Source organism: Zosterops lateralis (genome assembly GCF_965231275.1).
Source record: "Zosterops lateralis genome assembly, chromosome: 7".
Lineage (NCBI taxonomy): Eukaryota > Metazoa > Chordata > Aves > Passeriformes > Zosteropidae > Zosterops > Zosterops lateralis.
Window position 1 is genome coordinate 24411267 of NC_139767.1, and position 18092 is coordinate 24429358.

General features: G+C 35.8%; 1 protein-coding gene across 4 annotated transcripts in view; it reads left to right on the forward strand.

Annotated features, from left to right (window-relative positions):
- The window catches only part of MAP3K2 (mitogen-activated protein kinase kinase kinase 2), a gene marked incomplete at its 5' end in the record, with an annotated part of 49530 nt that overhangs the window by 19375 nt on the left and 12063 nt on the right, over positions 1 to 18092 (forward strand). The window contains 10 exons of one of the 4 annotated variants that reach the window (XM_083865177.1): positions 861 to 974; positions 2593 to 2633; positions 5111 to 5210; positions 6343 to 6456; positions 7064 to 7163; positions 8069 to 8199; positions 10224 to 10303; positions 12167 to 12234; positions 15202 to 15297; positions 17837 to 18043. In XM_083865177.1, coding sequence (XP_083721303.1) covers positions 882 to 974; positions 2593 to 2633; positions 5111 to 5210; positions 6343 to 6456; positions 7064 to 7163; positions 8069 to 8199; positions 10224 to 10303; positions 12167 to 12234; positions 15202 to 15297; positions 17837 to 18043 — 1030 coding nt within the window. Of the gene's footprint in view, positions 1 to 855; positions 975 to 2592; positions 2634 to 4683; positions 4715 to 5110; positions 5211 to 6342; positions 6457 to 7063; positions 7164 to 8068; positions 8200 to 10223; positions 10304 to 12166; positions 12235 to 15201; positions 15298 to 17836; positions 18044 to 18092 lie in introns of those variants that run through there. The other 3 variants (XM_083865175.1, XM_083865176.1, XM_083865178.1) reach the window with 3 other exon arrangements.

Consider the following 18092-nt stretch of genomic DNA (forward strand, 5'->3'; position numbering starts at 1 on the left):
TAAGTGCTTTCCTGTCTAAAGGAGCATCCCAGTTCTAGGGAAATCTTGTCTATCATGATATCAGGACATCACAGCTGCAGCAGATTGTCAGGATTTAGGATTTTTTTGTCAACTCGAAACCAAAGTTATGTAGCATTTTTGCCCCCAAATTGTCCCCTGGGTTCAATGCTTCTGATTCTCCTTGGGAATTCTTCCTTTAAACCCCAAAAGTCCTCTGTATTTTCAGTCCTGGAAAAGTTTTGTGGTGGTTTTTTTCTGTTTGTTTTTGGTTTTTTGTTTGTTTGTTTATTGTTTTTTGTTGTGAAGTTTCTGTTTTGGATTTTTATAATGCTGTGGCCTATCAGCAGATGCTCAGGCAATTGAGGGATTCATGTTGGAGTATGTTGCCTCTCATGGGCATGATTATACCTGTTCAGGACAGAGGAGAAATAGTTCAAAAGAACTTGCTTTTTATTCTTTTTTTTTAATGGAAAGGAGTGGGAAAATGATCTCTAGTAAATATCTCATCTATGGATATTGTTTGAATTGAAGTAGACAAGGCTTTCCCTTGCATTCCTTTTCTCTTATTAATACAGTCTACAGTCGTGTAAAGTTCAATCTTTGTTATGACTTCAGTTTTTTTAAACCTGCTACTGAATTTGAGTTACTGATTAAGCTGTTTATTTCCTTAAGCACTGTTAATGATAAATAAAAATGTTTACAATGCGGAAATGCTTTTTTTTTAATTTGGGAATTATGTATTGAAGTGTAATGCAGACTTTCAGATTTTTGACTAATACCTGCCTAACTGTGAAATGAGCCAGTAATGCTGTTCACAAGTAACAGTCTTTCACACTTGTCTTTTTCTCTGAGCAGATGAGCAGCAAGCTTTGAATTCAATAATGCAGGATTTGGCTGTGCTTCATAAGGCCAGTCGTCCTGCATTGCCCCAGCAAGAAGCAGGAAAACCAAAGTCATCTTCACCTAAAAAACAGGTAATCTTCAATATTCTCACTAATGTACTGAACATGGAATGTCCTGCTGTGACTTCTGTAATTATTTTCCCTGCCAGACCAGTGAGCATACCAGAATGAGCTATTAGTCTCCCACGTGTGCTGCCATTTTCTTTGTTCATATTCTTACATTAGCAGCCAAATGACATGGTGGTATTTCAGAGCAGATCGTGAATAAATGAAGTGTAGATTATAGAGGTATTTACACCATATGTAATTTTATATTTGCTGTTACTATTATATTGGAACTATGCTATTTAAAATACCAAGGAGTCATTTTATAGGTTTAATAGATTACCCAATTGTCACCTATATCACACCAAAGAATGTCAGTACAGCAGCAGAAATACGCTTAAATTCTTTCACTGCATCTTTGGCCTCAATTTCTTATTCATGTGCTGGAAATAAGAGTTCTTTCCCGTTCCATTTTTTTTTCCATAGATACTGAATGCAAATAGAGAAGTGGTAATTGCTTAGTCGATAGGTTTGAACTACTGTATGGAGAGATTAGGAGAGGACGTAGACTTCTACCCAAATTGAGTTAACTGTATGTTTATTTGATTTGATCCTTAATTTATGGTTCAATAAACTTCAGTTTGTGCTTATTTTAACCTTATAAAAATCAAAATACTGGGATATATTTGGCTCTTAAACTGTCAAAATTGAATGTTTACATAATTTGCGTTCTGTGCTTTAAAAGTTGTGAGAGTTCAGTGTGTAACACAGTGGTGCTTTGCTACTGTCATGAAACTCAAATCTGAGCTGTGTCTAAACGTTTTGGTAACATACATGTGTTATCCAAAATGATTTGAGTATAATCCATGTTTAGAAAGTTATAAAAAATGGTTATCTCGCTTTCAATTTGTGGATTTTGAAAATAATAAATTGAAAATCAGTTATTTTGGAAGATGAAACCCTGTTACTTAGATAAGCTTTGTGGTTGAATACATTACATGGGTTTTTTTGTGTTGAATGTGCATGTGGTTTTTCCTGCAATAGTTGCTAATACCATTTGATTCTTAAAATTATGATTTTGCAAAGCAATGTTATTTCCATGTATCTGCAAATATATACAGAGATGGTTATTGGGAAATAAATTGCATGACTACTGGCTTAATTACATGTGGTTTCTATGGCAATGCTTATGAAACAAGATATGTTTCTTAGGCCTGGAACGCTCAGCTGCAGAGTGTACTTACAAACATGTTCTTGGTAACTAAATCTGTCTGCCGATTCAGGATACAGAATTCTTTGGTAACCAGTTCCACATTAAATTTGAAGTCATAAATCTGTTATAATATTAACATGTATTGATAGAAAATAATATGTTTATTTACAGAGGCATTCATTGTACTTCAGAATAAGTTTTTGTATTTTAACAATTCAGGTTATTTTAAACAATTTTTGATTTTTTAACTCTTTAAGCCTCTATCATGTACCTCAGCAGAAGCAGCTTGTTAAAATACTTGATATATTGAAAAGGACAGAAAATTACTATGGAATTTAGTTCTAGTGTAGGAGTATCAAATGGGAGTTCATGGACTTCATCAAAAGAGGTAATAACAAACTAATCATGGTTCCTTTATCTCTTTCCTTACAGAACGATGTTAGAGTCAAATTTGAACATCGAGGTGAAAAAAGGTAAGGAAAAACAGTCTTGTCTCTTTGTTTATGGAATTTTGTTGTGCTCCTGTCATAAAGTCTCCAATTAACCATTTGAAATGTTTCAGATCTCTAAAGGTTTTTTTGAGTTTAAATTTAATTTTTATATGAACACAATTTAAAGAGGATTAACGGTTTAAAGTATGGGTTTTAAGTATCCATAAACACCTAAATATCATCCCATAACTATGTTCAATGTACTATCCTTCATTTGGTTACCCCTCACAGAGGTGTTTGTAGCCTTGAATAATTATGTAAGTCATTAAAATAGACTTCAAGTTTGAATAGACCAGAAAATAAATTTTTGTCTTTCATTGTGTATGTAATAAATGAGTGATAATTTATTAATACCCAGAGGAAGAGGTTGAATTGTACTTCAGGGGTGCCAGTCTGACAACTGTAAGAGGAAAATTATTAGACTCAGATTGTTTTCATTTAAGCAGTTAAAATTTATTTACTTTTTGTTTATGAGAGGTGGATGATGCACCTGCTTAAAGTACACAAACATCTGTCTCTATATAATCTCTTCTCTGGTGGCTGCTCAAAAGCTTTTACAGAATTTGATGTATAATTCCATGCAGAACTGGTTTGTCAACAATTCATTTTGCCTGTCACTTTCTGAAGGTGTCAAATTTCATTCTACCTACAGAGAAATTATTATAGAATAAGATCTTTGAAAATACTTAGAGAAAAAGGAAGTAATATCCTGGGCATGCTATTTCTCAAAAGAAATAGTAAATTCTTTAAGTAAAATTAGCTTCAATAACACCTACACTAGTTCTGGGCAGTCCTTAGTGTGATGTGCAACAGTTGAGTGTATATCCATGCCAATTATAGTATATGCCCTCTTCACATGGAGCTGTAAAAAACCAGTGTTCCCTAGGTATCAACATTATTCAGCTTCTTCCTATCACCTCTCTGAACATCACATGTAAAAGTGCATCAGTAGTGGTTGAGTTTTCTAAGTAATTTGGAGGGAATAAGTCTTTTTGAAAGTTTTGAGAATTGAGGTCTCATTTACCTAACAATTCCTTGTGAAGTAAGAGGAAGCATGAACTTAAAAGAGAGAAATGTTTACTTGCTGCCAGTCTGCACAGATGGTGCATTTTGCAGTTCATCATATTTCATTTTCACAGTGGACTAAGTTAACCAGTTCAATATTAATACAAGCATAAAGTAAGTGCTTGGAAAGATATTTTTTCCAAGTTTCTATGCTCATGGGCCTAGCTCTGTTATGAACTGTCCCAAGTGACTTCAGCCTACTTGCCCAGGGGTACTGGGCAGCAGTACTGCTCATTGCTAAGCATGAGTTATAATATTTCTGTTTGCCTGAGCATGTAGCTCTAATGATCAAGTAAAGAAATCATGCAGGAAAAAAAAGTTATGCAATGGCTTTCTCACTAGTTTTTAAAAAGAGAAGTGAAAAAGAGAAGTGATTCCAGACTTGCTTTCAGTGGTGAATGTGGCACTTTGTTCCAACAAGCTTGTAGTGTGATGGGTACAGTTGCAGGCTTGCTACCCAAATTGTTAGCTACAATGAGAATTGGTGTTATTTGATTTTTGGGGGATTGATTTGTTTGGGTTTTGTGGGGTATTTTATAAAAGATTTTTTTTAATAAATAATTTTTAATTGGAAGTAGCCTGGTTTATAGCCTCATTTCAGTGAGAAAAATTGTCCCCCAAACCACTATACTACTAACTGAACTGATGAAAGGGACAGGTACCCTTTGCTAACTTTTCTACTTCACAGAGTTTTGAGTGCTCTTTCGTTTCTGAATGTGAACTGAATGTACCTTAATAGCTTAGTCACTATTAAAAGTTCTTTTTTCTTCAATGGTGTTGTAGCTCAAAAAATAAAAGGGTTTTCTACAGTAAAAGGTTAGTTATAGGCAGTTTGGGCTAATTGGTTTGATGGGACATTGAGTTAAAATCTAAGGTGTTGACCTACAACTGCACCATTCTTACAGGAGTACATTTGAAGCGCAGTTAGTGATGGACTGGGCAGTTTGAGTGTGTAGTTCATTATGGTAAACATGGTGGCATTTAGTTACCTTCCTCAGGTAAGATAGTCTTTCAGATTTCCAAAAAATGCGGACTACAGGAGTAATTCCTTTCTGATGCCTATGCTTGTCATGGTACCCCATTGTCTTAGTTTTCTAAAGTGGAAAAATATAGAAGTTTCTAAGAACCTCCCTCTGAAATGGAGGCTTGCAAAGCATTAAGCAAGTAAAATAGTTACAATGAAATCTAATTCTGTATCTTATTATCCCTTTTAGATTTTTCAATGCTTTTCTTTCTTCTTTGAAAGTCTCAAAATATGGAGGACAGGGAATAAAGTATAGCCTCTTTTGGTCTTTTTAGTAATAAATTTAGTTCTGAGACAGTTCTTAAGTAATGAGTTGCCAGATTTTCAGAGGAACGGACAGATATTCTTAATAATTTAAATTGTGTTTCAGGATCCTGCAATTACCAAGACCTGTTAAACTTGAAGATCTTGCAGCTAAAGCTAAAGTTGCTTTTGGACAGACTATGGATTTACATTACAGCAATAATGAGGTAATATTCTGTGTCCTCTAAGTTCTTGCCTTTCACATTGATAATTTTAAGACTGAAATTTCCTCTTGTAAGAAGTCAGAACCACTTCTGCGACCAAGCTTACTCCTATGACAAAACCTCAGGTTTCTAATGTGTGTATGTGTATTTTCTCAAACACAGTGAATCTTGTCCAAATTAGGATAGGCAGGAAATGCATGAAATGTTTCATGAGTAGTGTTATATCATAATGATGCCTCCGACTTGTTGAGGAACGGATTAATTGTCTTCCTGACCTGCCACAGTCCTGTTGTGTGACCTTGGGAAATTCTTTACCTCTTTGAGCTTTGTCATGTTTGTAAATTTGAAATGGCATTTGTCCTTTCTTGTAGATAATTTTCTTTAAGGATTAATCTTGTTAGGTAATTGCTAGAATACTGCATTTAGATAATGTGTAGATTGGAGAATTAGGCTTAACTGTTGCTCTTCCAAAGTGTCTGGTTCCCAAAGATTTCTTGGTAACAGGACCTGCACTGTCAAGCCACTTACGCCTGATCAATATTACTTCTGGCTTTCCTTTAGAAGTAAGGATGGAATTATTTATAGCAAACACATTTACAGATGCAGGATCCATTCTTAGGGGTTACATCTGGCTTTTGCCTTGAGTCAGCAAAGTGTGTGAAGGCTTATTTATCTGCTTGGTTAAGCACAACGTAACTGCTGTATCTACTCTGCATCTTTGCAGAATAAAATGCCAGTGATTGCTGTTTGTTGGTTACTCACTATTACCAGGCACTTCTGTAAAACTGATCCTCAAAATTAAGAATTCCAACAGAAGGTTTTGTTTATCTTACAGACTTTTGTTAATTTAGGCATTGACCCAGTTGTACCCGTTTTGCTGAAACTTTTGGATATTTAAGTTCTATATATGCAAAATGGTTGCTTCTTGTGGAGACTTGTTCCACTTAGTATAGGAATCTGAAGGAAGAGTTAAAGTTGAATTTTTAATACTTGCTTAAGGGATCATTTAATAAGGGTTATTTTCAAGTTGTTTGCTATGGAAGGAAAGATTCTATTTGTTTTCCTGCACTTGAAGTCCTCATTTTTTTTCTTGTGTCCTGTTTAAGATTTTTTCCCCCTGCCCCTTCTTTTGTAGCTTGTAATTCCATTAACCACACAGGATGACCTGGACAAAGCTGTTGAACTACTTGACCGTAGTGTACATATGAAGAGTCTCAAGATACTGCTTGTAATACATGGAAATACACAGGTATGAGTAGACATGCTAAATCTTTTTCCTCAGTTTTCATAATGAAGTATAATTTGTATCTTTAAGAAAAGATGGCATATTCCCAATTGAATATAATACTGATTGCTCCTTCATTTCACTTTAAGCATCCATTAGCATTTTCTACTGACTCAGTTTTAACTCTTTCCTAGATGCTGTTCCTGTCTTTTTGTTTGCCTACCCTACAGTGGTAGAAAAGTGAGCCTTACTAGAATGATACAAAAAAAGCATGCAGAATTTAAGTAATGGTAGTTATTTGAAACCATTTTTTAAGTCATGTGTGGGAAGTTCAATATTTGTTGTAGCAAAGACTAGTGGTCTATAGACTTAATGGTGAGATATTTTGATATTATCTAGCAAATCATGACATTGATAGTCATAGGATTTATGTACTGTGCATATTGAAAATGAATTTTAAGGACTACAAATGTGCTCCTAAAATAGATGAATTGTGATATAAATTGGCAAGCTGCTTTTTTGACTGCTTAAAAAATGGAATGTACTGCACAAAGATGATAATGTTTACAAAGTTTTCATTGTCAGGAATGTAAAGTAATAACTGCAGGTTGTAATACTTATGCATTTTCAGTCACCCAGTGTAAATAACGTCGAACCCTTGCCCTCACTGGAAGATTTAGATAATACAGTGTTTGGTGTGACAGACAGAAAAAGGCGACTGTCTGTAATAGGTAAGCTGCACATTTCAATGGCTTTAATTGTAAAAATGTCTTTTGTAGTATTCTTTTCATGAAAATTTTACTCTTAACATAAACTGTCTCTTCTACTCATCAATGACTACAATAGAATTTGCACTTGGGGGAGTGGATTTTCAATATTAAGACAATAGTGTTTTAAATATACATAATACAGAAAATCATCACAAGTAAATAAGTGTACATAGAGTTATTTCAGGGTAACCTAAAAAGCTGATGTTAATACTCCCCTTTATTTTCTGATACAGGAACAAGCTACTGAAAAATCTGCTTATAGGGCAATGTGTTTCCTTGCTCAGTTTAGGACCTCCATATTTTTTTACTGACCATTTAAAATACTTATTTTGGGATTGATATAACCTTTTTGCTTATTCATGTTTTAAAGCTGGGTGATGTTAACTTCCGAATTTAATTATGAGACTAGAGAGCTTAATATATAATTTTCCAGACAATTTAATTAAATTATTATGTATTTATTATGAATATATGTATTTATATTCTTACAGACTTAATATTCAACAAAAAAACCCTGAAATTCTCAAGAGTTGGAAAGCTATGTGGGTAGAAGGGTTTGGATTTTGATTTTGTTCAAAAGAAGGAATTTACCCAGCTGGATGTGTGGGCAAATGATATTTCTGTTCCTATATAATGAAAATTCTCTTTAATGTCATTGAGGCAACTCTGCCCCAAATGTTTTGTGATTTCTGGATTGCAGATTTTAAATGCTATAATTAAGTCTTGTATTGCACAGGCATTTGGGGGATTCCTAAAGCAAGAAGTGATCCAGGCAGTGGCTATTTCAGTGCCTTTGATGCATTTGAATAAAGCCCTTGAATTCTGGGTTGGTGGAGAGACTCTGACTGGCCCTTTTCTTTCAAAAGGCTCTAATACTCGTGATAGGAGTTCCCCTCCCCCAGGATACATTCCAGATGAGCTGCATCAGGTGGCTCGAAATGGGTCCTTCACCAGTATCAACAGTGAGGGTGAATTCATTCCAGAAAGTATGGATCAGGTACGTCTGTGATTATTGAAATTAATGTTTTTGTTAAGTTTATTTATGAAATACTGCTGTTCAAGAAGGGTATGGAATTATTAGAAAGACCAGGAAAAAAATTGATGATAACTCTATTGGTGTCATAAGGTTGAAATAATTGTGCTGTTTAGTCTTGCAGAACCTGGTTGGGTTTTTTTTCTCTGTCTCTTCAATTTTTAAATATGCTGTTACAATGAGAACGATAATAATTGCCCCAAAAATTGAGTGATATAGTGATAAATACAAATAACAGCAGAGATGTCTATATTAAAAAGCACAAGCCCCTTTATTTTACTGAGAATGATATGTAAGCAAGACCAGCTTTAGAACTCTTCCAGGTATTTAAAAGGAGATTTTAAGAAAGAGTTTGAATCTGTCAGAATTATTTGGACTCGGCTGCTACTTGAGAGTTGGACTCAGTGATCCTTGAGGGCTCTTTCCAACTCAGAATATTCTGTGATTCTGTGTGGTAGCACTGTGTTGGGATAGAGGCAAGGGGATGGTGGTAGGCCTGGCATAAATAAGCTCTGAAAACCTTCCTGGTGTCTAAAGACCACAAATGTATGCTATTTTTTTCTTTTAACTCACCTGCATTAGTGTAGGATATCAGCACACTTAGCAAAAATAAAAATCCTACTTTCTGAGTATAAAAAATTGCCCTTCAAAACAGCAGGAAAGGCAGCAGGAATGTAACTGCTCACAGAATTGGCAATGGAAAAAGAGATGTTTCAAGGAGGAAAGAAAAATAATGCTGCATACACAAATCAGTTCAAGTTGTTGTTGACATTGGCAGTATATTTACAAATGGCAAGAGGCAACGGTTTTTATGAGCTGACTAAATGAGAGACAGATGATAAAATAAAGGCAAAGGGATAGTGCAATTTGTTGCACAATTTTAATGACTGAGCTGAGAATAGAGACTGAATCTCTTACTTTCCAGACCAGGGCTATTCATTATCATAGCCATGTGGTCAGATCCAGCCTGGGTCTGGATTCATTCCAGTGAAATAGTTACTTTTGGCCTGGGCAAAGTAATTTCTGGTCACTGACTGGTCAGACAGACAGATGATCCCTTAAGCCTGGGATGTCCATTCACTCCTAAATATTCCAGAAATATATAACCTGTCGTGTATGCATCGCTGTGTGAGCTGTCAGCAGGTTTAAATTAATGAATTTTACTTTCATAAGAAGCCAGGTTAGTTCAACCTAAGCAGCCTCAAGGGCCAGTTTGGGGTGGTGGGCTCACAAATTCTGTTTGCCCCCCTCTACACTACCACATCACCTTGACAAGTGTTGGCCATGCTGCCTTTATCTGTCACAGCCTACCCAACAAAGACAAGAAGGGAATTTGGGAGTGGAGGGTTTTGCTCTGCTCTGCTGTTGATCTGCCTGAGCACAGCTATTTGCACTCTGACAGCAGATCCCACACTTCTGTAAGAGATGGGGGTTGGATAAAACCCATGGGCTGCCACTTGGGCCACAGTGCATTGGGTTAGAGAGATAATCAATATGGTTCAGCATGAGACAAGAGGAATTAAAAATGCCGAACCTGTGGTAAATGTTGTCCTCCTCAATACAGAATTCATTTAAGTGTTGGGGTTTTCAGAGTGCAAACTCACTTTCTGGAGAAACACTCTTTCTTTAATAAGTCCTTGATTGGTGTATGGCAAAGTGTGTGCCCAGGACCTTTAACATGCAGCACAGACCATAAAAATTGGAGGGGTAACTGCTCAATTTACAGCAAAAGACTGATGTCCAATTCATAGAAAATAATAGATATCATACAATATACCGAAACAAACTTCATTTTAGGAAGGAGCTCATTTTAATGCAGTAGATGAGCTTTCCACTCTGTTTTTACCAGTTCTTATCTCATTTGGATTTGTTTCTTATTAGCTGTTTTATAGCAAAACCCTTAGCTATTTAGGAAAAAAAATGAAAAAAAAAAAAAAACCAACCAAAACCTTGAACTTGTTGATCTTCCTCTGTTTGTTATTTATTAGATGCTGGATCCATTGTCTTTGAGCAGTCCTGAAAACTCTGGCTCAGGAAGCTGTCCCTCGCTTGACAGCCCGTTAGATGGGTAAAAATTATTTACATTAATTAATTATCTTTATTAGATTGCATAATGTCTCAGTTGTAAAATACAGCTCCTCTCGAGTGACAGTACTTCTTCCAGAAATTCCTTTGTAAGTTCTGGAATGTTTATAAAAACTTACTGAAACTTAATTGCTTACTAATACATAGAAAATACCGTAGCACTTTTTTTTTTAAGTAATTTGCGTTTAAACCACAAACATTTAGATTTAAGGTCCTAAAAAAATATACTGAAGGTTTTTACTAAACGTTGCTAAGTCTTTCCTATGTGTGATGTATATTCCCTGGCAGTGAGCCACTCCAGTAGAGTTCTTAGGCACTGTTGTATGAAGTAGGCTTTCCTTTGCCAAAGCCAGGAGTACCCAATTCAAGGAGGGTAACGTCATTTACAGGCTTCAACAGGCAATCCCATCCTTTCCTTTGCAATTACTGTGTGTTCCTCTCCCCTTGTTCCTGTTGCAAAATTTCAACTTTTTTCTTTGTTAAAGCCTAGCAGTGAGCAAGAGGCAGTGTGTGCTGTGGGGGGTCTTTTGGGATTGACCTCCGAGGAGACTCCTGTGTTTTGAGGGGGTCACTGTCCACCAGCCAAGTCAAGTAGAACATATTCCTATTTGGTTCATGGTGGTCAGGCAAATAACCTTGGGTTTAATGTGCAGATTTGCTCTTTGTTTGTTTCAAACTGTGAAAGAAATAAATCTGCTAAATAAATATTTTATTTAATTGGTAGAAAGATGAAGAGTTGAAGGTCACTGCCTGTGGCAGTTAATCAGAGTTGTATTTTTCAGTAGTACTATTTTTGTTTGAGAATATGTGGTTCGAGGACACAAACAGTTTTGAACTTAGTAAGTCTGCATTTCACAAGCAAGAAGACAATAGGACCTGAAAGGTATTTTGTGGTTTTAGTGTGGTAGATTATACAGAAACCGTGTTTAATGTAGCTCCATAGAAAAGAAATTTTATCTAATTGCCAAATCTATGATTTTTGTGAGGTAGGAGTGAGTGGAAGAAGGGGAAACAAAGCAAACTTAATGCAACTCATATTTCTTCTTCAAAACTTCTTTTGGTTGTTTTTATTTACTTAATTTGTCACCTCTACTTAGTTTGTTTTCCTTTTTTTTTTTTTTTTTTTTTTTTTCATTTAAATATTTCCTGCAAAGATGTAGGTTTTGTGTCTCCATTTAGCTTCTGTTACCCATTAGAGAAATTCTTACCAGAAAAAGGAGGACACTGTTTTGGTATGTTTATGGAAATAAACTGTTATCGATTGCTCTGACTGGCAATCCCATCCATTCCTTTTGGTGGCTGGGAGTTACATACCAGCTGTAGGTAAGAAACAATGTGATAATGTAAGAACCAAAAAATTCTTCATCATCCTATAACTCAATAAAATCACTCTCTTAATCCTATGACTTTCTTGGAGAGAAGAGGAAATATTTTTCCTCATTAAAAGGTTCTACATTTCTTTGGTTAAATCTCCTCAAGGGTTTTTGTAGTCTGTATAACCAATTTGCCAGTCTGTAAACCTTTGTGTTTAGCCATAAAGGTGTTAAATATAACAGTGTTCCTTTGTGGCTGTACTTGTGATAATTCATGTTTTTACTAATATCATCGCTAATTAACAGAGTCTGTTGCTTTCTTACCGACATTAAGCTCAATATCAAGCTTTTCCATTTTTACTGATCCTCAGTTGTTACAGTTACCTACTAGTATTGAGTTTCAGAATTGAGTTCCACCTTTATAAACTGGTGCAGCAGCCTGTATAGCAGTGACTTTCCATCAGTAAGAGGACAGTAAGCTTAAGTCTAGATTAACAGTAGTTTTTAGATTCTGTGTATTTTTACACTTCCAGGGACAACTATCCCAAGTCTCGGATGCCAAGAGCACAGAGCTATCCAGATAACCATCAGGAATTCTCAGGTAGGCAAAAATCATTGGAGACACACTAGCTTCCCAGAACTGCTCCTCTTGCAAATTATAGGACTTAGAAAGAATGTTCACATTGGGGAAGTATTGTATTACACAAACAATATGGTAGAAGAGAGCAAAACAACACCAAATGCACACAGTGAAAATATTGCATGGAAATACAAGAAATTTCACGTTTCTTCTGGATTATTGTGTGTGACACCACTCCTAGTGGATGTAGTATAATATATTAGTACAATATAGTAGCATATATGTGCCTCTAAAAAGAAGAAATGTTGCAGTGCATAAGGGCATGCAACACTTAATTAAATTTGGCTTATTTAAATATCTGTCTCTAAGTTGGTGTATAACTGTGGTTAGTTTATTTCATTTGGAGGTGATGTGGTTTAACCCCAGGAGGCAGCTAAGCCCCACACAGCTGCTCACTCACTTCTCCATGTGAGATCAGGGAGAGAGTCCAAGGGGAAAAGTAAGAAAACTCATGAGTTAAAATAAAGGCACTTCAATACTACAGCAAAAGCTACACACACAGGCAAAACAAAACAATGAATTCATTCAGCACTTCCCATCAGCAGGCATGTGTTCAGCCATTTCCAGGAAAGCAGGGCTCCTAGTGGTTACCTGGGAAGACAAACGCTGTCACTACAAATGTCCTTCCTTCCTCCATCTTTCTCCCAGCTTTTGTTGCACAGCAAAACCTCAGATAGTATGGGATATCCCTTGAGTCAGTTGAGGCCAGCTGTGTTTTTTCCCAACTTCTTCTGCCTCCCAGCCCACTCTACCAGCTGGCAGGGCAGTGTGTGGAGCAAAAAAGCTCCTTGACTCTGTGTAAATGTGCTTCAGCAATAACTATAATATGGTATCAACAGTGTTTTGGCCTCAGATCCAAAATGAAGCACCATAAGAGCCACTAGGAAGAAAATTAACCCTATCCTAGCCAAAACCAGTACATAGAACCTTTATTTTCTTCTATGTGAAATAAGAATCACTTCGAAGTACTCACAACTTTTGTAATTGAAAGCACTGCAAAGGTGAAGGATGGAGAGCTGTGTGCTGTGCCTATAAATTAATCTCACCACTAATGCTTTTTTTTTTCCATCCAATACTCTGGCTCGAATCCAGGTTGTGCAGGGTTCAGGCTGTGAAGTGCAGTGGGTAACCTTGAAAGTGCTCTGAAGTATCTTCTCACAGTCATGTTTCACTATAAAACTTCGCTGTTGAACAATAATTAGTTCCCAGTAAATCAAAAGTGTTTTCTGTTTCTTCAGTCTATTACATAAATTGAGGCTTTTGTTTTGCTTTTGAGGGTTTGTCCAGATAAATATGTGATGGTGAGTTTTTTCTTTTTAGAATTTGAGAATGCCTAACTGATTGCACCACTTTTAAATAAAAATAAAACTATGTGTAAGAAACATTTAGGTAGCAGAGATAAGTACCAAGAGTTGGAAATGTCAGAAATTATTTTGCCTTTTGTATAATCCTAATCTAGTTTATTTGTGTTCATTACCATTCTTTCCTAATAAGATCATCTTGCAATATTCTTAATGGGGATTTGTTGGGGTTTTTTCCCCATGGCATATTCTGGTACATTAACAGTGGGATAGACAGCAATCATTAATTCCATATTCAGTATTTATTATCGTGATTTGATGTGTAACAAAAGCAGAAAAAACGTCCATCTGGCCTAGTCCTTCCTCCTGCCACAACCAGTTCTGGGCTTCTACAGGAGGGTGTGTAGTGTTCCTCTCTCAGAATGTATTCCTCGTCACGTATTGCTTAAGGGTCCTGTAAATGCAGGATGTTCTTCTGTGATTTGATAGATTTTTTTTTTTCCTTCCACAAATTTTTCTTGTCCCTATTTCAATTTGTATAAGCTTTCTTAGGATCAGCTGTAGGTTGCAACAGAAAGTTGTGCAATTTGCTGTGTTTTATAAAGAAGTATGTGCTTCGTGACTTTTTTTTAAGGCTTGTTTTGTTTTCTGTTACTGTTTTACCAGTGAATTTTTTTGATTGTTTTTTTATGGACCTCTTTGCTTCCTTTCAGCTGTTGCTTCTCTAGTATATAGAGGCCTACATTCCTTATGGAGTAACAGTTTTGTATCTTGGATCACCTCTGTACTTCTGAATATTTTCCAGTTTTACTAAGCTCCTTGAAATGGAGTAGACCAAAATTTTGTTCTGTGTATCTTACAGCACCTAATTTTTTTCTCAGCTAATACAAAGAGTGCAGGTACTGCTTTTTTTAAGTCTCTATCACAAACCTTTACAGAAGCCTACACTGAATTTCATCTGCAATATCCAGTCACATAAATTGTTAAGGGCCTTCTCTAATTATTCTGTTGGTTTTATTTCTCAAAGCGATTTTGTCACCTCACTGTTCCTTGTTCTGTACAGAGAATTCATGGATAATTAAACTGCATGAGTTTTAGACCAAATTCCTGTGGACTGTTGACTGTTTCCTCCCTTCTTATGTACTTATCTTCTAACCAATTATTTATGCTTGAGGCACTTTTTCCCTTATCTTACACTTTTCCTCCTCAATAACTTTTAAAAGAGGATCTATTGAATGTGTTTTAGTATTTCAAGCTGTGTTGACTCATTCACCAGTTTTTCACATTTATACAACATTAAATTATGTTCTTTGGAATAGTTTCTTCTCTACAAAGTATTTTTAAAACTGGAGTAATCAGGCATACTTTAGTCCTCCAACTTCTTTTAACCAAGAGCTTACAAACCACTTCAGCTGTTGAGTTCTTGATTCTTTGGGACTTTTGACTGAAGTCCTTTCAATTCTTGTGAGTTGTGTAGTTTGGTTTATAAATCTCTTTTTGCTCTGATGCTTCAACCCTTCATATCCTCTGATATGTTCACCCATTTTAAGTTTGTATTACCAAAGGGATTAATTTAACATGCTTTTGTCCTATTTTAAATTTTGAAATGAATCCTTTTATTTTCTAGTAGAGTATGATATCCCAATATTTGAGAAATTTGGAAAGGGGGGGACATATCCTAGAAGATACCATATTTCGTGTCATCAACAAGACTACAATGATGGTAAGTATGAACACTGCAAGTGTTTCAATTATTTGTTTTTCTCATTTGAAAATATGAATAAGATTGTAAGATCTTAATGAAATTAAGTGAAGATATTAATGAAATGGAAAGCTTAAATTCTTTCCCCAAACTCACTTGCTAAGCTTCTAATGATTGATAGAACCTCTGAGCAGTTTTGTCTCTGGTAAAGTTATAGATTACAGAATTCCTGACTCATATGCACTACTGTAGAAATGTTTGCTATCTTTGGCCACACACAAGTCATACAGTATAGGGTTTTGACCTTTATGACCCTTTTCTAGCTATAAAGTAGGTACATTAGTTTGTAATGTCTTGTTTTGCTTTAAGAAATCCCAAGTATGGTGGAGTTCCTGTTAACAGTTTCTTAGATTAAAAGAGTAAATAAAACTTGGGAGCAGTGATGTAAACTGAGAATTAGCTGATGAAATAAATTGTTGGAATGCCAGGCAGCACCTGCTAATATGTCCACAAAACTGGTTTGGACAGTAATACCATTGATATAAATTTAACATGTGTTAAATTTCTAAAGGAAGTAGAGAGGAGCAGCTGAAGGATTTTCATACTTCAGGATGTATCAAGCGCTAGTTGAGACGTGTTAAGAAGAAATGTCTCCCAGGACCAGATGGCTTCACTTGCAGTGTGGAATGAGCACAGCAATAAATGGAATTACAGGAATCACAGAAATATCAAACTGAGACATTGTAAAGTCTAGTCCCTTGCTCTAAGGCAAGATTTAAAGAGGCAAAGATCTGTCACAATGACTTTCAAGTAAACTCTAAATTGACTTCAACAGAAGACACACTCTCTTTATCTTACCAACTTCCAAGATAACTTATCTTATGACTTAACTTTCACTGTCTCCCAAAACATTTGTCCTGCAAATGAAAATAGTAACTAGTTACTCTATTTTAACACAGTGAAGAATTGGTCATTGCCCTTATAGATCACTACATCACACACATACCTGTTTTCTCGCCTTAATTTTCTTCTCCTGCCCGAGCTGAGGCTTTTCTCATGGCCCCTTATGTATAATATAGGATATAAGCAGAACTTGATATGTAGCAGTCACATCAATATATTGCAGAATGACCCTGCTTTCTGGTCACCATTCTGACTGCTCTTCAGTCTTTGGTTACATTTCCTATATCATTTTCTTCATGACTTCAGTCCAACCAATTGCTTTACACTTCATAGTTTCTGCATTAGATTTCTCTTTAAGTATGTAGATTGTACTTCCTTACTGAAATTCATTCTGTTGATTTTTGAGTCATCTCTAACTTCCAATACCACTGTGAATTTTAATTTTTATCTTTAAATGGACTTTGAGCCACACTTAACATGATGTCATCTGCAATATTTCAGTGTGTTAAGTTCCATCATATGTAAATCATGAGTTAAAATAGTGTATGGAAGCAGACTGAAGATAAACTGCTGGAGATGTCCACTTAAATTATCTTCCCCTTTGATGAGAAATCACTGATAACTGCTCTGAATCTGTCTTGAGTATAATTTGCATAGTAAGCTGGTCTGTAACACTTCATGAGTTGGCTTGTGAGAATGTCCCATTGAATTGGAAAAATTGGATTAGCTACATAAGGCAAACCAATTATGACTGGTTTATCACATTTTTATCTTCTCAATGGTGAACAAAACTGCTTAAAAACTTGCTTGCATATCTTTCTTGGAATTTTAATTGTCCAGACTAGTATATAATCTGAGTCTACTATTTCAAAGATATTTTATCTGCTTTCTTTAGTCCTCTGGGAACAACTCCTCGAGAGTAGTACCTAATGAATCAGAGACTCCTTCAGTTATTGCTGAGTTCTGTAGGATGAAACTTAATCAAGAGATGCTATCCTAAAAATAGTTGTGTTATCTAACTAGATTAACATAAATTGTATTAGTCATCTGGTTGTAATTAAATTAACATGTTGAAGATTGGTGCTCTGTTTTTTTATTCTTGATGCCATAGCTATCCCCAAATTTTGCATTGCTTGTGTTTTGATTTCTAAAATACTTTTGTGATCTTCCTGTTGATTCTATGTGTCAGTCTTTCTCTGCATTCAGTTCTTTCTAGTTTACAGAAGGAAGAGACTGGCTTGGGTGCTACAGGATTGCAAATGTGTATTTTGTTCTCCTAAAAATCAGAAATTTGGTATTCGCACATTAATAGAGCAATAAAAGCACAGGCAGGGCATTTTGTTTTCTCATCTTAGAAGTCTCCATGTTTTTCAGCATGTTGATTATATTACAGAACAGTTCCAGAATTTGGTCCCAATTTTCATCTCTTAAACATAAGTTTTTGATCCTGTCTAGTCCTTATATACATCTGTGATGAATGTTTGATTTCTTCTATGTGGAAAGTTAAACCAATAAATTTCATGATGATTGTGTCCTGTCCTCCTCTGTGGCAGATTCTAGAGAGATGATCTAGAATTCATAAAGTATTTGCATGCACACATTGCATTGCAGTATGTTTTTGTGCTGTAACATTTGTCTTCTGTGTATATCATTGAAGGTCGTAAAACTTTTCCAAGAGCCAGGAGGACGCAGGGGAACAGCTTCCGATCACCGGTTAGTTTCAGTCCCACGGATCACTCGCTGAGCACCAGCAGTGGGAGCAGCGTCTTTACACCAGAATATGAAGATAACAGAATGAGGAGGAGGGGCAGTGACATAGACAATCCCACCTTGTCAGTCATGGACATCAGCCCCCCCAGCCGCTGTAAGCTCTGCCATTTTGTGAACTCTGCTGTAAAAGTCTTGCTTTTCAA